This window comes from Citrus clementina, unplaced genomic scaffold (assembly GCF_000493195.1).
Source record: "Citrus clementina cultivar Clemenules unplaced genomic scaffold, Citrus_clementina_v1.0 scaffold_3, whole genome shotgun sequence".
Classification (NCBI taxonomy): Eukaryota; Viridiplantae; Streptophyta; class Magnoliopsida; order Sapindales; family Rutaceae; genus Citrus; species Citrus x clementina.
Genome location: NW_006262339.1, coordinates 50,065,867 through 50,090,475, shown reverse-complemented (window position 1 = coordinate 50,090,475; position 24,609 = coordinate 50,065,867). Strand labels below are relative to the sequence as shown.

At 35.6% G+C, this 24,609-nt stretch overlaps 3 protein-coding genes across 8 annotated transcripts; all 3 read left to right on the top strand.

Moving 5' to 3' along the window:
- The first annotated feature begins 2,874 nt into the window (after positions 1-2,874).
- LOC18047818 lies at positions 2,875-6,771 on the top strand. Its single transcript, XM_024188348.1, has 2 exons — positions 2,875-3,370; positions 5,151-6,771. Exons 1-2 carry the CDS (start codon positions 3,017-3,019, stop codon positions 6,552-6,554), a joined length of 1,758 nt encoding a protein of 585 aa, XP_024044116.1. The 5' UTR covers positions 2,875-3,016; the 3' UTR covers positions 6,555-6,771.
- An 819-nt stretch (positions 6,772-7,590) lies between these two features.
- Positions 7,591-9,949, top strand: LOC18047817 (putative pre-16S rRNA nuclease). The gene is made up of 6 exons (XM_024186935.1): positions 7,591-8,131; positions 8,227-8,286; positions 8,374-8,486; positions 8,852-8,920; positions 9,330-9,381; positions 9,499-9,949. Exons 1-6 carry the CDS (start codon positions 7,865-7,867, stop codon positions 9,631-9,633), a joined length of 696 nt encoding a protein of 231 aa, XP_024042703.1. The 5' UTR covers positions 7,591-7,864; the 3' UTR covers positions 9,634-9,949.
- A 1,783-nt stretch (positions 9,950-11,732) lies between these two features.
- On the top strand, positions 11,733-24,511 carry LOC18047816. Of its 6 annotated transcripts, XM_024187519.1 has the most exons (19): positions 11,733-12,788; positions 13,346-13,888; positions 13,970-16,093; positions 16,175-16,291; positions 16,434-16,616; positions 16,715-16,777; positions 17,450-17,521; positions 17,666-17,929; positions 18,028-18,147; positions 19,222-19,281; positions 19,411-19,451; positions 19,592-19,669; positions 22,309-22,393; positions 22,547-22,708; positions 23,252-23,340; positions 23,512-23,613; positions 23,727-23,815; positions 24,008-24,165; positions 24,243-24,511. In XM_024187519.1, the coding sequence occupies exons 1-14, from the start codon at positions 11,904-11,906 to the stop codon at positions 22,676-22,678; spliced, it is 4,767 nt and encodes a 1,588-aa protein (XP_024043287.1). In that variant the 5' UTR covers positions 11,733-11,903; the 3' UTR covers positions 22,679-22,708; positions 23,252-23,340; positions 23,512-23,613; positions 23,727-23,815; positions 24,008-24,165; positions 24,243-24,511. The 6 variants fall into 6 exon arrangements, with proteins under 6 accessions (XP_024043287.1, XP_006445325.1, XP_024043288.1 ...); XM_006445262.2 differs by having other exon boundaries at positions 24,008-24,511; XM_024187523.1 differs by having other exon boundaries at positions 12,703-12,788; positions 13,339-13,888; positions 24,008-24,511.
- The last annotated feature ends 98 nt before the right edge of the window (positions 24,512-24,609 follow it).

Sequence of the window (24,609 nt, the reverse complement as noted above, 5' to 3'; positions counted from 1 at the left end):
AAGAGATATAAAATACAATATTTCATGTAACGAGAACAATAATAAAATAATTTAAATTAAAAATTAAAATAATTTATAAATATGTAAATTCTCTGATGTCTTATTTGCACAAAAAATAATATAAAAGATACAGATGGAAAACAAAATTATTCATTTACTAACCATGCCAGGTCATTGTGCTATCAAACACCATAATTAGTTATTCAGTCCTTTTGGTACTTGTACATCATCATTATAATTAATTAAACCGTATATCAAGTGTAACGCATTATAATTAATCAAACCATATTTCACGATGGTGTATTTAGTGTCAGCCTGAAAATCATTTGAAATAAAAAAATACAACAATTTGTAGTTGGAAAATTCTACCTTACAGATGTTGAAGGTACAACCCCCCCCCCCCCCCTCTCAGGCTCTCACACAGTGAATGAAAAGTTGGCCCAAGTGAGGTCTACAGTTTCATTATTGGCAATAACATAGCTTTGGCCTGAGCCTAAAAAAAAATTCTATCTTTTATGTGCGTTTATATAATTTGGAAAATGAGAAGAAGATTCTAATAAAAATATATTTTGGCTAAAAATATAAATGGTTCGTATCATTTCAAAATTAAGGGCTTTGTACAGAATGTTTGCATTGTCTATAGTTTTGGCTAGAGAATAATCAAAAGAAATAGTAGGAAAATTATGTTTAAGTGCAGTAATATTGTTTAATTCTGACTAGCTGGGTCCAAATTCTAGTAAGAAGTTTAACTGGCTATCAAACAATTGGTTGGCTAAAGAAACAAAATTGGTTTTCTCTTTCCTTCTCTTTGGAATTAGAACACCTCTTTTGTCCTTATTTTAAATATTTTTTATATGAGTAGTTACAAGACAGACTTCATTTGTTATACAATATTTTTCCACGATTGCTAAATTAGACCAAACTCTTGAAAATTATTATAAAAATCCATTTGCTGTTTTAGAAAAAGATTCTTATAGTCGGATAGAAAATAACCATTACATAGAAGTTTTAGAATGTACTTTAGAAATTGTAGAAACTGAATTAAATAGAATTAATATTGAACAAGTATATTTAGACACTTTAATAGAAGAAAGGCTTGGCAATTTAAAACTTCCCGTAGATTACACATCTCCTTTACCTTCTGAAATAGAAAGAAAAATAAATATTAAACATTACGCTTTTACAAATTTACCAATATTTAATTTTAGAAGACATAATTTGTAATATTATAATATTAGTAAAAAAAATAAATTATTAGACAAATACGAGAATTTAGTATTAAAAATTAAGAATAAATTAGAAGATCTAGCAAATTAGTTTATGAATTTTCAGCGATTAGATTATTTAGACTTAGAAATTAGCCATCATAAAAAGTAAAAATTAAATTTGACAAAAAGAATAAAAATTAGTTGTAATATTGAGCACTTAGAAAACCAATATAAACATATTCCACACACTAGCAATAGTCAACAAAACTTTATAGTAGATTTATTAATTAATTTAGAACAACATCTAGAAGTCAATATAGAAAGGCTAAAAGAGCTAGTACTAGGACTAGGCAAATTCTTCGAAACAAGTAATATTAATACATTAAGAAGAAATTTAGATTGTATTAAAGAATTATTAAAAGATTTTAATAGTCATGTTAAAAAATTTCATAGCAAGAAATAAATAATTGAATTAATCAATTATTAGACATAAAAACACCTAATCCAGTAGAATTATAAATTAAACATATTGTAGAAAGTTTAAAATTTGAAAGATAAAATATTAAATTTACCCAACGAGACTTACAAATTCAATTAGACACCATAAAAATAATTGTTAGTGAAAGAGTTCAGATAAAATATTAATAGAATCATTAGCAGAATTAAAACGAGAAATTCCACATTTAAATCTAGTAGGTTATAGTTATAAAGAATTTAGTCGAGTAATAATATTCAACAAGCACAAGCTAACCCTATAGTCAAATTATTAGTCAAAATCAATAATAGGCTATAAGACTTAAACAATAGACTTAATAGACTAGAGAACAATTTTCAAACCTTTAGAAAAAAATAAAGAATCCGTATCTCACCTAGAACTTAGCAATTGTTTAGATAACTTAGACAAATTAATAAACCGAGTACAAAAATTAAATTTAAGTGGACTAGTCTTAACACATAGGATACTAGACATTAAAGATATTTGAGGACCAAAAGTAATATTAAAAAGTAATGGATCTAGTAAGAAATAATAGAGTAGATGTAAAGCAGAAAGAATCAAGAAGGCGGAATTCTCTTGGGGCTTGGTCCCAAGTCCATCAAGGATAAAGGGTAGATGGACATTTGATTTGGCATTGCAATTTCCGTCTAAATGGTAATACTTGATCACTTATTATATTTTCTCAGTCCCCATTTTTCAGTTAACCTCATTAAAAATTTTAAACTAATCTTTGTTTCTTAACACATTTGACCTAATCTTGAATTTATAGTTATTATGATTTTTTATCATTTCTCCAAGCACCCCCTATAACTTATAAATATTTAAAAAATCAAAATCACTATAATATCTCTCTTTCTTTTTAAATGTTTTATCCATAGCTGGCATAATCATTGAAAAATATTTGATACTTCTTCATCATTCTATATTAAGGACTGTAGATTAATTCTTTCATGATTAAAAGTACAATATATAATATTTGCAAAGAAGTAATAATTTAAAAGAAATTAAAGTTTAAAAAATTAGATCAATTAAATTAAATATTAATAGAAATTATTATCTGATACACTTAAAATTATTTACTCTTTTAAATTATTTTATATTATCTCTTTTAAACTATTTTATATAAAAATAATTAACGGAGAGTAAAGGAAAATAACGTGGGGTCAAATTTCCCAACTCATTTCCTTCGCGCAGGACAGTGGACATCGTATTGATCATAATATTATATTTATAAGTAACAATGGGGAATGCTAACCCATGACGATTGACGAAGACGATCTGAACTTTGAGTAGAAATTTTAGGAAACAGGCAATGGATTATTCGACGGAATATCAACAATACTATCAGCAGCAATATCAACAACAACAACCACCGCCAGCGGCAGCAGCTGAAATGCAGGCCTATTACGCATATGATCATCAACAGAAGCAATACCAATATTACCCTTCTCAAGATTACCCCACAGCGTCTTATCCACAACAATTTCACCAAGAATCCACCTCCACTCATCCTCCCGGTGTCCCAATCCCACCCGACCCGACCCATTTTCCTAATCACCATAATGCCCATTTCCCCCTTGGAATTGGAATTGGAATTGAACAGCCATCCAATCTGACGCTGTTTTCTGGGACTGCCGCCGCGGCACAGAGGAGCGTGCGACCGCAGGTGAAGTATTCGAGTTTTGCAAGCAAAAGCAATGTTTGATTTATTTTTTCCATTTTGTTTTCTTATTTTTCCCTTTTCAATTGTTATTGCTTTCAAAGGAATTTGTAATCAAGTGCTCTTGATTTGTTCTTTCAAAATATAAAAAATAAATAAAATAACGAACTGCGGAGCAATTTCCCCGCCCCCCCCCCCCCTGATTTCGTCATGATCTTCATCCGAGGCAGCCGTTATTCACAAACTACTAGTTTTTGGTATGATTACATATTTGAGTATATTTTGTGTTTTTTTAAGTGGAGAAACAACTTTTGCTTGTGTTCCCGTGAGGGCTTTATATGAAGGCTATAAAAGGGGAGCTGTTATAAATGAGCTCCTCATTTAAGGCCTTTATTTGATAGAAAAGAGAAGCGCTTGTTCTCCAATGTTCTAAGCTCAACTGAGCCCAGTTGAGGAAGCTCTAACTAGTCACTTGCTCTTCAAAGTGATCTTGAAGATGTCGATAAACAAGATGATGGACTTTAGAATTTGGCTTCTCAGCTTGGCTCGGCTTAGCTTTTTTGCTTCCTGGCTCGATATGTTATTTCCTTTCCTGGTCCCAAACTTTATACTGGGTTGAAGATTTTGCAATTGACATCTATTATTATGTTGAAGTAGATACTTCGCGTGCTCACTCAGGCATGTATGGGAATATCATCAGGAAAGCAAGCTGATAGGTATTGAATTCTTGGCACTTAAAATCCCATTTCTGGCTTAGCCACAAACCTCTAGAGTGACCAGGTGTGATTTACGCAGCAATTATGGCTAGGTCTTTTGTTCCTTTTTAGGCAGCAATGGATCTTTGCTTTTGAGCTCCCATGGGCATCTTGGCAACCTCTCTAGATGTGCCTAGTGTCTATTATTGCTAACTTGGCCACGATCCCTAGAGCGACCAGACATAGTTTATGCGGCAATTGTGGCCCTAAAGCTTAGGTTTATAGATGATGGATCTTTACTGGTTGCTTTAGAGCTCCTGTGGACATGTTGGCTTCCTTGCCAGAAGTGATCTCTCAGATCAAGTGTGTTACTGCTGCTTAAATGTCTGGCACTGTAGTTGTTTTATGTGGTGCATCATACAGTTAGATGCGGCAGAACTTTTGACAACCAGTGATCTAGGTTGTTAGATGACTAAATTTCAGCACATTGCTCTTTTCGGCTTTGTGGTCAGTTATGGTCTTATGAATCTCTTCTTTTTCTTGCAGGATAAGTCCACTACATTATGTGTTCCCACAAGCACATGTTTGTAGTATTCATGAAGAATACTGAACAACGTTTTCTGCCTTGTATGATATGATATGTAAACATGTTTTTATTATTATTATTATTATTATTATTATTATTATTATAATATTATCACATCTTTAGAGAAAAGAAGTTTGTAATTCATCTAATGCATGTCATTGGATCATACCTTTCGTTCCTGGTTCACTTTTGCTGGTTTGTAAATTATTGTAACAGTTTCATGATTTATTTATTGTAGCTCTATCATATGGTAGATTCTTATGCAGTAGTTGTTTGTTTTCCAAAAATGCAGTAGTTATTGGTGTTTGTAATTCAAGTTCTTGGTATCCCATATCACCACTACTTAAATAATTAACTTTTCATTCTCAATTTTGTTGAGAGTAAAAATGAATGTAAATAAATAATTAATCATCTCTTGTGTTGCTATCTTGTTAAACTTGTATCTTTTTGACTTAGCAGTTATATTATTGAATGTTGCACTTTATCTTGGAATGCTATGTTGCAGTTTGGCCAATCTGCATGTAGGGGTGGAGGTAGAAAGGGTGGCAAACCCTTTCGAAGAGGTGGCCGATTAGTTGGCCGGGGACGTGGCCATGGTGCAATATCAAATTCTACACCTTCAGCTGCTGTTCCTGGGCAGACATCATCATCTATACCAGGACAAGTGCCTGGTGCTCCAACCCGCCCACCTCCACCTATGGCATGGTGCGAACTTTGTAGGGTTGACTGCAACACACTGGAAATCTTGGAGCAGCACAAAAATGGAAAGAGACATAAAAGAAATTTGCGAACACATGCAGACTTGCAGAATCTCAATAAATGCATAGCTGGACAGCAGAATATTCAAATGCCTAATTCTGGAAGCCAGCCAGAAGTTAGTCAGCCTGAGAAAGTTGAGGAATGCAGGGAAAAACAACCCCTTGAGAGTTTACCCTCCCAAACTCTTCTTGGTAATGCTAGTAATGAGACTGAGATGCAGAAAAATACAGTGGATTCAGTTAAAGAGCCTCAAAGGAAGTCAAGGGATCAACCTGATTCTCGGGGCTGTGGCTCCAAGCGTAAGATGAGAGGGGGCCGAGGTGGTAAATACATGAGAACTAACGAAGGGGGCCCCAGGCGGCCTATCGAGCCACCCAAACCTAAAGGAGTGATTCCTTTAATATGTGAGTTGTGCAATGTTAAGTGTGAGTCACAGGTTGTTTTTGACAGTCATTTGGTCGGTAAAAAGCATCTAGCCAATGTTAAGCGGTTTCATGGCCACCGGGCTTTATATGGAGAAGCAGCGCTCCAATCACTTTACCCTGCAAGCTTTAACAGTCTCTCATCTTCTGTTATTACTCAAGTTCAGCAAGGTGTTAATGACCCTCAGGTTGTTCTGGCTCAGCTGCTGACATATGTACTTTCCCAAGCCCAAGCCCAAGCACAAGCACCTGGATTACTAGCTGAACAGTTACGTGGACTGGCTGCACAAATACCAGGATTAGTAGGTATGGTGGCTCCAGCTCCTGCTCCTGGGTCAAGTCAGGAAACTCAGTATCAGCATGACTTTCGGACTCAAAGATCAATGGCCACAACAGAAGAGGGGAGTAAAAATACTGTTATGGTCGAAGCTGAAGATCAGCAGCAATCTATTGCCACAGATTTAGAATCCCCAGAAACAGTAGGTATTGAAACCAAAGAGAAGAATGCAAGTCTTCCTCAGGATAAGAAGATCATATCATCATTGGAAAATCCAATTAATACTGCCTCTGCATCAAAATGTGAAGTTGCATCTGGAGGTGAAGCTGTCCAGCAACAACATGGTGATGATCTGGTTGATTCGGAGAATGAACAGGATCTGGAGCTGCATAATGAAGAGGATGCCAAAGAGGATACGGTTGAGGCTCTGCAGTTGCAGAACAATGAGTAAAGCGAGTAGAATATTGTTTGGATAGCTTATCCAATTACATAGATCTGTCTTTCATTTTGGATGGCTTAGCTGTTTTTTGGTAATACATATTTATGCTCAGATTTCCCAAATGTTGGTGAAAAATTGCAGCAGTGCTGAGATGTTAGATTCTTTAACATGTGACAGATGAGGAAGAGGAACTTAACAACACCCAATAAATTATAAATTATTGCATTGATGCTAAATTTGTCAATTTCATTCTTTTAAAAGACTTTTCAGAAAAAGAAAAAGGGAAAGAGAAAATGGCTATTACTGCTTGTTGTTTAATTGCTGGGACATTCTTTTTACGGTTGGACAATGGACACACAAATTGAAGTTAATAACCATTTTTCAACCGTTGGGCACAAGTATAAAAACAGAATAAATTCAGCTGCGACTTATAAAAAAGTTGGCTTAAATTTTATGAGTGTTGTTAAGTTATATTGTAATCTAATTTACAGCTATGAGTGAACAACGGGAATCTGGGCATGGTGGATTCATAATCTAATGCTTTGATTTTTTTACACAATTTTAATACAAAGATCTCAAATTTAAATATTGATCTATCAACCATCAAATTATAATTTTTATTTAAACCATTCTTAAATTTTAATGGTAACTTTAGGATTAATATATAAGTTACATCTTAGCGTAATTTTTTTTTTAAGTCTGTTATACAGAGATGTTAACGACATTGCATTAGATATTAAATCAGACATTACAATTAATATTTATATTTTAAACCATTTCTAATATTGGAGAGATACGTGCCTACTCCACTCACATTTCGTAAGGGAGAGACTGTCCCCACTCAATTATGTTATTAATTGAAGGAGTACTGAAATTAACCCTCATAAAGCTCTTATAGAGTCTCAAATCCTTGCATAAGTGTAAGGTTCTCCTATTAGACTAAATACCCATTGGTATCTTAGAGTAACTTAATATTGTTTTTTTTATTTTTTTATTTTTAGAAGGTAACTTAACATAGTCATAATTTGTATCAAAAGAAAAAAAAAAAAAGTCCTAAATTGGCGGGGGTGTTTTCGATATCCAATTCTTCCACCAACTCATCGATTCACTCACTTCCCACTTTCCCAGACCCCAGTGGCCAAACCCTATCGCTAACGCTAACAAGCGAACTTCAATTTTAATTTGAAATGACTGTCATCTCTCACTGTTAATCAAGTCCCAGATTGTCTCACCACGTTCGATTCAAAACAGTTCACTTAAATTCCCTTGCCCAGTTGCCCTGTGCCTCTGAATTCTGGCACTTACTATCCGTCGTCTATCAAATGTGTTCACTGCAATCGCAACATTTTCTGAATTCACCACTTCTTATCTTTCCAAAGTTCAATGATAACCGTAAATTTCACCTAAACAGAACCCGTAATTTTGGGCAAAGAATAGGGGCGTTATCGTCCGTAGAAGAATTTCTGCCGAATGCCACTAGGCGGAAGAAAGACTCACTGTGGAGAGGAGGATTCAGTCTAGGGGTAGATTTGGGATTATCCCGCACTGGCCTTGCCCTTAGCAAAGGCTTCTGTGTCCGTCCACTGACGGTAATAAACAACATAATCATTTTTTAATTATCAATTAATTTGCAGTTAAATTCCTCTCATTTTCAATTTGAAATAATGTTGGTTTGTTTTTCTAGGTTTTAAAATTGAGAGGAGAGAAACTTGAGTTACAGCTTCTAGAGATTGCTCAACGAGAGGTAATTCTTGGTTCTTATGAGCCTCAATTGAATTTGCTTTCAAAAAAAAAATTACGTTGGTTTTATTATTGTGATGGAGGGATGTAGGAAACTGACGAATTTATAATTGGGCTACCGAAATCCTGGGATGGAAGTGAGACGCCTCAGTCCAACAAAGTTCGAAGTGTTGCTGGAAGACTTGCTGTTCGAGCTGCTGAGAGGTCATTCTCTGATATCCTAATCACAGCGATCTTTTCGTTCAGTTGCCATTTTGCAATCTTTTTCACAGTCTTAAACTCCACAAGTGTTGGAATTTGAAAGGTCATAGCTTGAGACAAATAAGAATTTAAGATATTCTGGTTGCTATTCTCTAGTATTATTATTTTGCCTTTAATTTGGTCCTGTGAAGTATCACTACATGTATGTAAATGTAACTTTGCTTTAGTGGTAATTTTTGTACATTTTTTTTTCAAAGAATGTAATTTTTTCCCCCAAAAAATTAACTAAAATTTTCTTTTGCTGGAGGCTAGAACTTTCACTTCTTCCTTTCGGATATGGATTATTGATGTCAGATTTTAAATTTTAGGGGTTGGAGAGTGTACCTGCTGGATGAGCACAGGACATCAGCAGAAGCCGTAGACCGTATGATTAACATGTAATTATTTTCTCAAAAGCTTTCCTTTTGTTGGATATATTATTAATCCTTGCTTATATGGAAAATGTAAAACGATTGTGGTGATTATTGCTTGTGGAATAGCTCTTTTCCTTGTTTTCTTTGTTTGGATAAACCAAAAGAAACTATATGTTGTTCGGAAACAGTTTGAATCATGAAGGGGCAATGTAGAGTGACATGGCTGTTTAATCAGGTCAAATATGCTTTGTATTTGACTGCACTTTGTTAATTCTAATAAGGAGACATCACAATTTCACTGATGCATATTAACTATATTTAATCGTTTGATGGAGAAAGTGGATTTGGTGAATGTGGGAGACTCTTGATTCCTGTTGCAGTTAAGTTGGGTTTAAATTTTTGGTTGGAGATAATTCACTATATACTCTTTCAGGGGCCTAAGCAAGTCTGCTCGGCAAACAAAAACTGATGCCTATGCTGCTGTGGTACGCCAGGAATCCATCACATTTGGTCACCTTATGAATATAATTTTTTGGTAGCATTCCTGAAATACAGGATAAAGTGGTCTTTATTTCTTGTATTTATTTATATTCTGACTGCAGATATTACTAGAGAGATACTTTTCCATGTCAGGCCAGGGCACGGAAATTGTACTGCCCAAGCGGGTGGATTTGCAAGAAAAACTTAGAAAGGGGGCGCTGGACAATGATTTTTTCCCAGATAAACCTGAGGGGTGATTATTGTGCAGTGTCCTCTTCCAGTATTATTCTAGTCTTGTTTTAAGACATACATAGGTCGGATGGCCTGAAACCAGCATTGATGGGAATGGTCGAATGGTCCGTGATTCCTGATGCACAAGCATTGACAGGAGAAAGAAAGCAGAAGAATCGACATGAAAATGACTTATCATATTGGCATATTGTGATCCTTGAATGCAAGTGTTTATATATTCCCATTCAAGAGCATGTTTTATTTTTCTAAGTTATATGTTTTGTTGCATTCTTTATCTTGTTTTTGGTTAAGGCTTGTTTCATATATTTACACAATTTAACAAGTGAAATGGAGAAACGTCATAAGGTTTCAGAAGTATTATCTCTTACTGTAATAGAAGGACTCTGCAATGATTTATTCCTCTTATGTTGACTCGGAAATTCTATTAGGAATAGCATCACTACAATGATAAAACAAATTTAATATTTTTGGTTTTATTTGGATGACACCCTTCTTCACGGTTTGATTCAATTGCTAAAAACGGTGTTAAGAATATTATTGAAGCCGTGAACATTTGAATCTTGAGCAAGTAATGGGCAAGGATCTCGTCAAAGATCAATCAGGATCCAAACTGAAGTGTATCTGAATAAGAGTAATGAATTGACTTGAACAATCTGACAAGAAAATTAATAAAGATTCAAACGAAAGGTAAAACAGATCAGAGAATGAACAGAGACACAACAGATTAAATGGTTCAGCCACTTAGTGACCTACGTACACAGGGAAGAGGAACTCAATGAGCCTCTTTGATTATTTCAATAGAGATCACAAGAAATTATAGAACTGTTTTCAGGGAATTGAATACCAGTGTAACCGCCAGCTTTATAACAGAATGCAGCTGCAACTTGCATTTCCAGATTGCTTAAGCTGCTCGTGTGCTGTCCACATGCCTCACTTAATTAACCACCAAAGCACTAAAATGCTATGCCGTTTTGATGCTTATGGAAATTCCACAATGGAATCAATTAGAAGGTCACACGAGAAGCACATGACTAACTTAAACATCAATAAGGCCGATATGCTGTCGTTTCAGTATTATGGTTTTGATTCATATAGAACGCAACATTGTCAAAGGTGAGTTGAGAGGTCAATCGGTTCTCTTTTGATAGCATGACCACAGTGACAGGTCACAGGTGGTGGTTTTTACTTCGTTAACGAGCGCAATCAAATTTCTAGTGGTCTTATTGTTTTACATATTACATATCACATTATTTTAAATGAAATTTAGGATAAAAGTTTTAGATGTATATTATTACTCTTTATAAAATAAAAAAGATCATTCTTTATACTAAAAAGATGAACAAGGTTACTTCACTTTTATTTAATAATGTGGTGTGATAATACGATCAAAATCATCGTTTGAGTGTAAATATGGGAAAACTCAGGAGAAATATCTAAAAATTGCCTTAAATTTGGATTAACTGAACGTTTGAAAATAGTCGTGCTGTATTAAAGGATTTGGAGCAAAACCTTTAATTTGAATTTCTAAGAAGGTAAATCTTGAGTTTTTGAGGCATAAAGAGATTTAGTGAAAGAGTGGGATAAAAAAACGTGAGTCATCATTCAAACCTTTCAAGAGCCGGCACATGGTTACTCATAGATACTGTAGCACATTCAACGAAACTCTATAAAATTCTTTAAATAAAATTTTATTATTTATTTAAAAAGTCACATCAATATTTAAGATTTTAAAAGATATAATAATTAAAATTTTTTAAATAAAAATAATTCTCTTTTTAATTTTATAAAATTATTTTTTTCCTCTTTAATTTATATTTTATTATTTTTTATTAGAGAGAATAAAAAAATTCTTTAATTATCATTTATTTTTTCTTTAAAAAAATATTTATTTAATTAAAATAACATTAAATTATTTTTATTTAAAATTTTTTTAGACAATAACATATTTTTTTTAAATTTTTTATCACATAAAAATATAAATAGATATTTAAAAAATTAAATTAAACTATAATTATGTTAGAACAAATTTATAAACTAATATGAATCTCAACTACATATATAAAATAATAAATAATAAAAAACTCACTTTCGAAGGCACATCAATATGGCCAAAACCCATCAAATTAACGATTCTTTTTTGGAGATGCTCTCACTTTTCATTAACCGCCCGCAAGTCCCTCTCTGACATTTTTTCACATTCGTCTCCGATTGTAATGCTCTCATAAACTGTCTCCTCTGCGCTTTTTGAATAAAAATTCATCAAACAAAAAAAAAAATGTCGAAATCGAACCCTAGGCCTAATTTATCGCAAAATCCATTAGCCGAATATTTCACCAACTCGCTAATGGCTCAGAACCAACTCATTGATTCACTCACCTCTCACATCTCTCTTTATCACTCGCATTCCCTTTCCTCAAACCCTAACCCAAGTTCTAACCCACGATCCTCAATTTTAAAATGGTTCGCGTCACTCACTGTACATCAGCGCCAAGCTCACCTCACGATTGTCGATTCGAAATTCGCTCAACTCTTGATTCAAATGCTCGGCAAACTCCGTGCGAACGGTCACGGATTCTTCATTATTCTTCCCGACCTCCCCTCACGTGATCCGCCGTATCTTCCTGGTTTGTGTTACAAAAAGTCACGTGGTCTGTTATCTAGGGTTGCCGAGTCAAACGAGTCGGGACGGTGGGTTTTTGAATCCACTCGGTTGTTTAGCTCACGGGAAGGTGAAAAGATTGAAGAGTGGTCTTGTCCTGTAAATTGTCTTGATACATTTACAGTAAGTGTAGAATTTGTTGAAAACGTGGATCGGTTTATTGATATAATGGATGAAATATCTAATGGCGGGTTCTTGAGAGGTGAAGAGAGTGAGTTGGCAGGTGATTGGGTTGAATTTGATTGGTTAAAAGCAAAGGGTTATTACAGTATTGAAGCTTTTATTGTAAATAGGTTAGAGGTGGGTTTGAGATTGGCGTGGCTGAATTGTAATAATGGGAAGAAACGAGGTGTGAAGTTGAAAGAGAAACTAAATGCGGCAGGCATGGCTGCTAATGTGTACTGGAGGAAGAAGGGATGTGTTGACTGGTGGATGAATTTGGATGATGCAATGAGAAGGAAAGTTTTGACTGTGATACTCGGAAAAGCTGCAAAATCTCTGGTGTTGTCTCGGAACCCTGTTATTTTAACGTGATTTAGTGATTTAATGCAGTATCATCTCAAATTAAACTTTTTTTCGTGTGGGTGGGAGATGGTTTTAGGTAGGGCCTTTTAGATGAATGTATCAAATGAGTACTTGAGGATATAAGAATGAATTTTTTTCCTAGCTCAGACCTTAATAAATTATTTGCCTGAACTCTCAAATTATTCAATGTGAGATTTGTAAAACAATTTATAAAACATTAAGTTTCTACATACGTTAACTGGAGAAAATTTCCTAACAAGGTTGTTGGTCTAACAAATATGTGAGGTGTGGTGCTGTTACCCGTTACAGGCTCTGCTTTGAATAAATTTAACTAAAAATTGTGTATTCGATCGATCAGAGGTCACCTTGATGGCTGCAATGGCTTTATTGTTTGAAATTTTCTGACTTGGGCGTCAAGATAATAGAGTGATTATAGTTGTATTCACTTTATCTATGGTTGGCTTCTTCTAGATATACTTTGAAAATTATGAAAGCAATATCTGACCTGACATCTTTTTGTTATAAGTTTTCAGACTCATGAGGTTCTAAAGGAGGCAAGTAATGCCTTAGAGGATGGAATGTGGCTCTTCAATGCAGGAATGAAACAATCATCGCGGTTCTACCATTCCAAATCATTGCAAAGGACTATCTCAACACTTTCAGTTGACGTGGAATGTGGATTAGCCATTTCACCAGCTTCGCTTTCTGGGATACCTGCTTCATTAGCTACTGTTTTTTCTGGTTTGTTTGTGCTTCAGGATATTACTACCATGGTATTATCTAGTCAGCATAATGAATATGATATAGAAAAGATATTTTTCAGCTCTCTGAGGTTTGTCAGTACTACTACTGATTGTCTACTGAGAAAACTGCGAGGACTTCTTATGGTTGTTTCACTTGATTGCACAAAACTTGAACTTTTTGGAGAAGGAAACTTCAAGTCTTCACCTAATAAATCGAAGGAAAAGCCAAGCACAATTGGCCGTAGAAAAAAGTGCAGGGCCTGTAGTACGAAAAGACAGAACCCCTTGCCTAAGTCAGCCTTGGATGAGCTTTCATTAGATAAACCTCCTAAGGTACTGGTTCTTTGTTGAAATCTACTTCAAATATGTATTTTGGAACTTCTAAAGCTTTTTATTTTCTAAATTTTATCTCAGGATCCTGAAGGTGCCTTGACTGATACTGAGAAGGTGGATTTGATGGGGTCTGATAAGGTGCCTGGCATATCTAATGGGAAGGATATTAACAGGGAGACGTCAACCTCAGAAATGGAGATGGTAGTCTGTCACCAGGAACATGCTCGGGCACTGGTTGCTGGAAAAGGACGAACTAATGCAAGGAAGACTAAGACAGTGAAGAATAAAAATAAAAATTGTACTTATAACAATCCAGTTCCTGTGAAAGATCCTAAAGTATCAGTCTTAGAAACTTCTTCCTCTATTAGTTTGCAAGATGAGGTGGAAAAGTATGATAAGTTGTCCGCTCAGAATGTTTCTGTTGATAATTCAACCTGTAGCAATGTCCTTGCATCAAATCAGAGTTCTTGTACTTCTGCTAGTGTACCTGCAAGAGAAGGTATTGCTACTCAGAGTACTCAAGAAGATTGTGTAGTTAATTCTGTAAATTCAGAATGTCGCCGGTTCTCAAATGGTAGGATAGATAACCAAACTCAACATTTCTTACAAGAAACTACAGACAGTAAGGTAGAATGTAATATAATATCTCCTGATATGCCTGCAAGGGATCTTGATAATGCTTTTGGCAATAGTATTAGTGGGATCAACTTTCAGAATTCCTTTCATGAAAGTGAAACTGGGGCAATATCAGTTCTTCCTGACAAGGGAATAGAAGCCCTTGAAATCAAAAAGGAATCTGCTGTGACTCAAGATCAAAGAAATGAAAGTTTCTTCGGTACAGCCCTGAAAAGCTCTTTAGAATGCCCTTCGTATGAGTGGCCTACTATTGCACCTGTTTATTTTCCCTCCATTAGTTCACATCTCCTACCTGCCACTGATAGATTGCATCTTGATGTTGGTCACAACTGGCATAATCACGTCCGTCAACCTTTTGTTCCCACATTGCATCAGGCCAGAAATCACCCTTTTGATGGTGGGTGCAACCAAATTTTGTCTCAGCCTTTGCCGATGAGTTTAGATTGGCCCCCAATGGTTCAAAATGTTTCTGGAATTGCACCATCAGTTACGTGTAATTACGATTCTGGATTTATATCATCTCGGCAGTCTGGTTTTCAGCAGAATTTTGCTACGAAGGGTATGCAGTTTAATGCGAAGACCTCTGATGATGAGGGAAAGTGTTCGGGTGATTTCATGGACTTGCCTGAACCAACAACTACACAGGAACAAGGTGACGAATGCGACAGTCATTGGCTATCTGAGGAAGAATTAGAGGTTCACACAGTTTCTGGGATAGATTATAATCAGTACTTTGGTGGTGGTGTGATGTATTGGAATACTTCTGATCATCCAGGGACAGGTTTCTCTCGGCCTCCTTCACTTAGTTCTGATGATAGCTCATGGGCTTGGCATGAAGCTGACATTAAAAGAGCTGTCGATGACATGGTTGCTTTCTCTTCTTCTTATAGTACAAATGGTTTGACTTCACCAACTGCTGCTTCATTTTGTTCTCCTTTCGATCCTCTGGGCCCTGGACATCAGGCATTTAGTTATGTTGTTCCTGGAAATGAAGTACCTGGCAAGGTGTTGCATTCGTCATCAACAACTACAGATGTAGCAACAGAGGAGGAAATCTCTGGGTCTTTTGCCAGTTTATCTGGTGATGTTGATTCTAAGGCTTTAGATACACTGCCTTGCCCCATTTTGCGGCCTATCATCATCCCTAATTTATCACGGGAAAGATCAAGATCTGATTTTAAGCGTAGTCATGAGCATAAAAGCCCATGTGTCCCTCCTTCTAGGCGGGAGCAGCCTCGGATAAAGCGACCACCATCACCTGTAGTACTTTGTGTCCCTCGGGCTCCACGTCCACCTCCACCCTCTCCTGTGAGTGACTCCAGAAAAACCAGGGGCTTTCCAACTGTTAGATCTGGTAGCTCAAGCCCTAGACATTGGGGTGTGAGAGGTTGGTACCATGAAGGAACAACATCAGAGGAAGGTTGTGTGCGTATGGATGGTTCTGAAGTTGTTTGGCCTTCATGGAGAAATAAAAATCTTTCAGCCCATCCAATGATTCAGCCCCTCTCTGGTGCTTTGTTGCAAGATCATTTGATTGCAATTTCCCAGCTAGCTCGTGACCAAGAACATGTAAGTGTAGCTTCTGGTCGCTACATTCTTATCTAAGTGGGTTCTGCATTCCAATAATGGATTTATGATATTTTTATCCAGCCAGATGTGGCATTTCCGTTGCAGCCACTGGAGGTACAGAACTGCCCAACCAGAAAGGCGTCACTCTCTTTGATGCACAGCCTTCTTCATGAGGAAATCGACTCTTTCTGCAAGCAGGTACAACCCTTTTTTTTTCAAAAGAAAAAAATTTCATTGCCTCAATTGAAATTGATTCTAGATTTATGTAGCTTTAAGCCATTACTTTAATCATTACTTGATTCTTCATGATCGTTGATTACATCATATGATGATGTTGAAGGTTGCTGCAGAGAATACAGCTCGAAAGCCTTATATTAATTGGGCTGTCAAGCGGGTTACACGTTCTCTCCAAGTCTTGTGGCCCAGGTCTAGGACAAACATCTTTGGTTCAAATGCGACTGGTTTGTCCCTTCCTTCCAGTGATGTAGACCTTGTGGTTTGTCTCCCTCCAGTGAGGAATTTGGTAGGCACTTTCTTTATGCAGTTTGCCTTTTGATTACTTCTATCTTGTGTGCTAGTGCTTTCCCTGGAACAACTCATCTGCTGAATTTTTCTCATTAGGAACCTATCAAAGAAGCTGGGATTTTGGAGGGTCGTAATGGAATTAAAGAAACTTGCCTTCAGGTATACTATTAGCGTCATTAATCCTTACAATACTAATGGTATGGCTTTTGCTGATTTTTTGTTGTCATGTGGTTTACATCCCTACATTTGCCTCTTTAGGTTCAAACTTTTTAGAGTTGCTGGTACACTATTGCATGTATTTTATCTAATTGACTTGTAGAAATTCATCAAACTATTAATTTTATCTTTTCTGTGTACTGCTTGTCTGCTTCTATCCTAATCAAGAGCCTTATGCCAAATTAGCAGTAAAGTGTTCAAAAGTTTGAATTTGGCGCTTAGGCAATTTTCTATGATCAATTGTGAATTTTGCAGATTTTTTTTTTCCAATTCTCCTCTTGCTTGTTGTACTAGACCTTATAAGTTTAGCATTCTCATCTCCATTTAGTGATTAGTAAATTAATTGAATTTTGTTTTTCCAAATTTCCTTTTATACGTATTGAAGATTTGTTATCACTGTAGTATTTTTATTTCATCATGGCTGCACTGTACTCCTTTCGCTTGAATCTCACTTACTTGAATTTGATTTCCCTCCAGCCATTCACTCTATTTAGTTTGGCTGTTACATTGACAGTTGGGCAGAAAATATGTTCGTGATGTCTCCTAATTGAAGCTTTCAGAAATTGCTTTAACTCTATCCTGTTGGAAAACTGACACTTGATATTTGTCTCCCAGCATGCAGCTAGATATCTTGCTAACCAGGAGTGGGTAAAAAGTGATTCTTTGAAGACCGTGGAAAATACAGCTGTAATGGTTCATCTTCTTTGATATCTGTCAGTTTCTTTTTTGTTGTAGCTGTTATTCATCTTCTTTGATATCTTGCAGTTGCTTTCTTTTTGTAGCAGTTATCTCATAATTTTTCTTCTCATGCCGGTATTTTTCTGCTCTTAGATACCAATTATTATGCTTGTGGTGGAAGTTCCCCACGATTTGATTGCTTCTGCTGCTTCTAGTGTACAATCCCCAAAAGAAGATGCAGCTCATACAACATTAAAACATGACAACCATGTTCATTCTGATATGGTTGCCTTAGATGACTCTGCCTCACCAAAGTGCTCACATACAAGTTCCGATAATATTAAGGCAGCGACATCAGTTCGTCTTGACATTAGTTTCAAATCTCCATCTCATACTGGACTCCAAACTACAGACCTGGTAAATTCTTGTCCTGAAAGCATTCATAATTTAGCTTTTGAATATCACGTTCTGATGATTTTAGGTTTCATTTGAAATTCTCTATTTGTTGCTTGCAGGTCAAAGAGCTGACGGAGCAGTTTCCAGCTTCAACACCCCTTGCTTTGGTGCTAAAACAGTTCTTGGCAGATCGTAGCCTTGACCAGTCCTATTCTGGTGGCTTAAGTTCCTATTGCCTGGTCAGTCATTCTGCAGTACCCATATCTACACCATATGTGGCATGTTAATGTTATGTTATTGCCCTGTCTATTTAAGTGTTGATACAAGTACTGAACTAGACAATGATACATGTATATAAGCTGTACAAACATAGGCGGGCCATCTATTCTTTTGCCGAAAGAATCCACTACCTACAAACTTTTATAAATGACCCTAGAGGAATAATTGAGAAGATATGAATGAAAGGTATATATGTATCTCAGCTGAATTGGTTTTGGAAATAATTGTGTACCAAACAATAATAGTATTCCTATAGTTGCGCAAATTGATTCACTTAATGCCCCATGACACTTCTTAAGATGTTTTTTTATCAAAGTGGACAAGTAGGTTAGAATGAAATGATACAAGGAATATTTACATGTGCATTAGTATCCTGCTTAAATATACTGAATCTGAAGCTTCTTCTCTCCACTATCAGATGAGCTCCACAAGAGTTGTACTAAATTTTCCTTAACAAATCCTGTTTGACCTAATTCGAGTGGTCCATATAAGTTCGTTTGCAGCATCCATTCCTATCTTGGCCATATCTTCAACAGTTAGAGCTGCTAGAAAATTGTTTGCATCATAGATTTGGGTGTTTAGAGGCTGATAATGTGCGAATGGATGCATGCCCACGTGTGTTATTCTTATTTCTTATTAAAAAACACAGATGTGTTTTTCTTATGAAGTAGTTCACATCCTATGAATCCTGATATAGGTTATGTGGCCTAGTTGTTGTACTTTTTGCCAGATCATTTGAGTGTTGAAAGTTCCAGCTCTTAACTTGCGTATCAGGTTCTGGTTTCTGACTATTTACGTTGCTTATAGCCTATGCAGCTCACTTGATCACCTTTATATGTAGTTTAAATTTCTGACTTTATCAGGAGTGGAAGAACCAGCTGTTCAAATTAGTTTGTTTACTCTTGGACATGCATTTTGTGATTTTGATGAGACCAGCCACACTTTTTTTAGTATTTTGATTTATTTTTTATTTAAAAAGAACACTTATGTCATTGGAGCTTGGATTTTAACCCTATATTCCAATCTTTTTGCAGATGTTACTAATTACACGTTTTCTACAACATGAGCATCATTTGGGCCGGCCTATTAATCAGGTATAATTGTTCTTTCAATTCTTTTTCTTTTGTTTTCAATAATCTCTTCACATATAGTTTAATATGATTTGTTTCTCTCTCTTTCTTGTTATTTTCTTTGGATCATATGCAACTTCATTGTTCTTGCAGAACTACGGAAGACTTTTGATGGATTTTTTGTATTTCTTTGGGTGAGTCAAATGCTCATGCTATAGTTTTCACTTTTTATGGTTCGACATGGTAATCCACTGGATTTATACTTACTCGACAATCCTGAATAATTTATCATTAACTGATGATAATCTTATTACTTTAATTTTAAATTATACAGGAATGTATTTGATCCTCGCCAAATGCGTATCTCAGTGCAAGGAAGTGGTGTGTATATTAAAAGGGAAAGAGGTTATAGGTAATAGTTCTTTGTTTTTTATTAACATGTCTAAAATGACCCACCGTGAGCTAGTAGGGTGAGTCTTTTCTAATTTTATCTAACAAAACTAAATCCAATCAATTAGTAAATATTTTGCCGGAAATCTAGTTCAAATTGTTTTGTTGTTACCCTTTTGTTCTAAAAATAATTCACAAAATATAAATTAGACTTAAATCTAACTTTACTAAATTTTAGGAACTTTAGCTAATGAACATTGGAATTTTCTCTTGATTCCTATGCATTATAACCCCAAGTAGTGCAACAGTGAAAGAAAGTCTAAACTTTCTCTTCACACTTCCTACACCTCAATCTCTGTTCAAAGGGTGCTTCTATAAGGATATTGGGTTTAAAACACCTTAAAATTCCTTCCAAAATCAAAATTTTCCGTACTCTTCCCCAAATTTTAAACCTGAAGCACCCACATTTTCTTCTCTTTTATTTTTATGTAAAGGGTGTTTTTCTAATATGGAAATCTTGAATTGGCAAAGCGTCCTGGATGCTTTTATTGCTTTTGGATGTGAATCCAAAGGCCACGATCTGGTGCACGTGATGGAGCTCACGATGTGCAATAAATAAATTAAAAAGACAAAAAAGGGCCTAAGGGGGATGCTTTTGTCACCTTTGGTTTCACAATCTGCTGTAAATAGGGCCCTAGACCGAGTCCTGGATTATATTATATGTAGGAATTGTTGGACTGAGACCTTTACCTTTTTCTTTTAATTTATCTGTTGCACATGATGGGCCCCACAATGTGTAGCAGATTGTGGCCTTTGGTTCACATCCAAACGCTACACAAGCATCTCGGGTGCTTTTCCAATCCGAGATTCCTGGATTGGAAAAGCACCCAATATATATAGACATTTGAATGACTTTGAAATGCATTTAAAATGCAGATGGAGCTAAAAGACCATAAAACATAGACTCCAATTTGCTTTTTTCTAATGTCTTTCATTGTATCGCAATTTGTGTTATTTTTCCCCTTTTAGCTCCATCCGAATGAATTTTTCTTGCAAACATCAACCCTTTGGTACGACTCTGTACATATTTATATATGAGTCCTCTTCTGATGAAGGATTCCTCATCTTAATAAAAGGAGGACTAAGTTAAAAGCAGAGAAACACATACAATTAACTAAAGGACACAAAACACACTACATTAGAGTGTGTTTTTCTTATCTTTTAGTTTGGTCCTCATTTTATTAAAAAGAGGGACCCTTATTGGAAAGTTATTCTATATATGACTCTTCTTTAGCAAGGATATCAAGAAAATTATGACTGGGCTTAGTTGAGCCATTCGTTTGATGACAAAAGAAAACTTTTCTGCTCTCATTCCATTGTCTTTTGTGTAATAAATTGAGAGGAAAACTTTTCACTGACATAAATAGACCTTAGCCATACAAATACATTCCAATGTAAGCCATTGGATATATCTAACACTCACATCAATCCATCCTTACTTTAGAATGATTGTGTATAGAGCCTGGGTACCTTACATTACCTTACATTTGTTGTAAGGTATGGTTAGGCAGAAATCAGTAATTGGAGGTGGAGCCAGGTGGGTCAGTTATTGATTTTTTTGTCTGCTTGTACCTTACAGCAAATGTAAGGTAGCAATATATATATGGCTGGCGCTAAGTTAGGTGCACGTAACTTGCGTCCCCCTCACGGCTACAGTACCCGAACCCACCATGGGTACTGTAGCTGTGAGGGGGACGTAAGTTACGTGCACGTAACTTAGCCCCTCCCTATATATATATATATATATATATAGAGAGAGAGAGAGAGAGAGAGAGAGAGAGAGAGATGGATTTGTGGCCCCTTAACTTTACATAAGTTTTTACACAATTTTTCAACCTTAGTCTATCAATGATTAAGATTAAAGGTAGAGGATAACTGGAAAAACAAATATGGTGTAATTTTCCAATGAGGGATCCTTCACTTAATGAAAGTAAGGGATCACCTTAAAGAGAAGAAAAACACACTATCTAATGCAGTGTGTTTTGTTATGTAGTATATTGAAATTTGTGTTTTTCTAATGTAAGGGAACCCTTATTAGATAATGACTATGTATATATACACACAAAAGTGAAGGCATGAGAAAGTGAATAAAATAGTGAAATATTGTGTGCTTGGGGTTTTGCCAAATTTGGGAATGGGCTTGGAAAGCTTGTAGTCTTGGACGGGATTTTGATGTGCTTTCCTAAATTCCTAAGGAAGCACCCATTTAAGAGAGATTGAAGTGTGGGAAGTGTAGAGAGAGTTTAGATTGAGAAATCTAAAAAATTTTCAATTTAATTTTTTGCACCAAGCATTTCTCCCATTTTAGCACTACTTGGGATAATGCATCGAAATCAAGAAAAAATAATACTTAAGGTTTCCAAAATTTGTTAAAGTTGGCTTTGAGTCTATGTTTATGGTTTATTTATTATTTTGGATCACAAAGGTAACAACAGCACAATTTAGAGCTGGATTCTTGGCTTTACTTGTTGATTGGTTCAATTTTCTTTCATATAGTTAGTAAAAAATTGCTCTTTCAGATTGAGGTGGGTCGTTTCATTGTCTTGGTTTCCCGTATTATTACCTCTCTATCATAACATGCTGGTCTACTGAATTTTGTAGCATTGATCCAATACACATTGATGATCCTCGTTTTCCAACAAATAATGTGGGGAGAAATTGCTTTCGGATACATCAGTGTATTAAGGTTAGCCTTGGTCCTTGTTGGATTTATTATGATCTGATGGGAAACTGTTCATAGCATGAATCTGCTAGTCTTTTCTTTGATGTAAATATTTGTCTGATTGTTGCTATATGTCTGATCTTTCTCTTAAGAAATATAAAATACTGTGTGGTGCAGGCATTCTCAGATGCTTATTCAATCTTGGAGAATGAGCTTACTAGCCTTACCCCTGCTGATGATCAATGTTCAAGGCCCCCATACAGATTGCTCCCAAAGATCATACCAAGTATCAGTTTATTCATATCATAGGAAGGTCTGAAGATTTTTTCTCATGGGAAGGTATTCTTTTGGCCATTTATATTGTTATTGCTTAGAGTTGGCTGCAACATAATACTAGCATCATGAATGCTTATAATTCTGAAGTTGGTGACTCAGGAATAGCAGATAATAAGATCCTTCAGGCATTATTTATTCTTTTATTTCATTTTTTTCTCAAAGGTAATGGGGTGGACGAAGGAAAATTTCATTTTTTTATGCTAATCCTATTCCCATTTTATTTGAGAATTCCTTAACACTTGCATTGTATTTCTTTTTGGGTGTGAGAACTCATTACGCAAGGAATAAGGGTGTTTGTAATTCCCCCCAATAACACCCCCCCCCCCCCATTTTTTGGGGGGTGGTTGTTTCTGTTTTGGTTGGGCTAGGGGTTGCTGCAAAACATGTAATCAAAGATTTGTTACATGACAGTCATTGATTGTTTGGGGAATTTATGCAACTATAATCAGCTTTTCCAAGTCATAATTTCTTGTTTGTAGGTTTACTAATCCCCAAATGGAAAATGAAAATTCCATAATCTTTTAACATTTTGCATGTTTAATGCAGAAAATGCTGCACATGGAGATTGATGAAACAGGGACTTTTGGGGCATGGTGAAAACCAGTTATAAGCTTAAGAAAGGAATTCTTTAGAATGTTAGTGTGTCCTGTCTTTCTATTTTTCCTTTTTCTGGCCTCGCTAGTTACTCATTCTAAGAATTCAATAATGTCATAATCCTCAACTTCAAATAATTTTTTTTGCTGTTTCCCAGTGTTAGTGTGAAGTTTAGTGTAACTATATTTGTATTTATTGTTTCTTACCTTTAGGCGCCTTTCTTTCCCCCAAGCTCTCCTCCCTCCCCCCCTGCTTATAGCACGCGCAGACAGACAGACACAAAATAATGAGAAAGTCAAGTTTTCATAAATCACGTGAGCCTATGAAATAACCTTCGTTATATATCCTTCTTACTTGTTAGTTTTACCCCAGATTAATCCCTTACATGTCTGTTTTGATTTTGCTTTTACGATTTTTTATATTTTAGTGAAGATGGGGATAAAGCTGGCAGAAAACCACTACCATATCTGGGGATTTTACCTGTCAGCTTTTTGGTGGACTTCTGTCTTCCTGAAGGTACTACATTTTATTGTTTATGGGGAGAATCTATTTTGGATATTTTATCTGCATTGCTATTTTATAATATTTGGATATAATTAGTTAATTTGGTTAGGTAGATTCTGGACATATTTATTTGTGAGTTATACATTTACAATTCTGGTTTTTAGTTCATTGTTTATCGTACTTATTAGACGATTTTTATATCAGCCTATGTTGCAGCAGTGTCTTGTGCGCATGAACAGGAGTTCATTCAGTAAAGCTGCCATACTGTGTCAGTTCATTTTACATACAGACAAGCACAAGGAAGACAAGTTTCTTGGGTGCGGCTTACAGCATTGTTGCATCTTGTCTGTGTTTCGGTGAAGGTATTTTGCTGCAGACTGTCGTTAAAGTTCCAGCTTGTCTTCCTGTTTTTGCATTGCTTCTTGTTTCTTGTCTGCAGCTAAGGTGCTGGAAGATAAGCCGGACTGTTTGGATATATCAGGATTGGACTCTATTAATATGCATATGCACATATTCTAGACTGATGTTGAAAACCATTTCGGATGGGGCATTTGCTACACTGAATTGGGAGGGCTGGACCTGTTCCATTGATACAAAGAAGATGCACCAAATTTTTCCTTCATTTATCCGTTTACCTACATCTCTGTTCTGTTTATTTGTATATATGAATATTATCGTGTGTAAATTGAGTGATAGTACTTTTCTTTATGTTCAAAATGTTTTGAAGGCTCTAATTGTTTTTTGCCTTAACGTTCAAAATGTTTTGGAGGTTCTGAACTGGGAGACAATGTACATTATCATGGTTT

Coding starts and splice junctions, on each gene's coding strand:
- LOC18047818 (XM_024188348.1), top strand. CDS start 3,017: ATGGATTATTCGACGGAATATCAACAATACTATCAGCAGCAATATCAA. Junction 3,371..5,150: donor AGAGGAGCGTGCGACCGCAG/GTGAAGTATTCG, acceptor GCTATGTTGCAG/TTTGGCCAATCTGCATGTAG.
- LOC18047817 (XM_024186935.1), top strand. CDS start 7,865: ATGTGTTCACTGCAATCGCAACATTTTCTGAATTCACCACTTCTTATC. Junction 8,487..8,851: donor GCTGTTCGAGCTGCTGAGAG/GTCATTCTCTGA, acceptor TTTAAATTTTAG/GGGTTGGAGAGTGTACCTGC. Junction 8,921..9,329: donor GTAGACCGTATGATTAACAT/GTAATTATTTTC, acceptor ATACTCTTTCAG/GGGCCTAAGCAAGTCTGCTC.
- LOC18047816 (XM_024187519.1), top strand. CDS start 11,904: ATGTCGAAATCGAACCCTAGGCCTAATTTATCGCAAAATCCATTAGCC. Junction 13,889..13,969: donor CATTAGATAAACCTCCTAAG/GTACTGGTTCTT, acceptor ATTTTATCTCAG/GATCCTGAAGGTGCCTTGAC. Junction 17,930..18,027: donor GACTCCAAACTACAGACCTG/GTAAATTCTTGT, acceptor TGTTGCTTGCAG/GTCAAAGAGCTGACGGAGCA.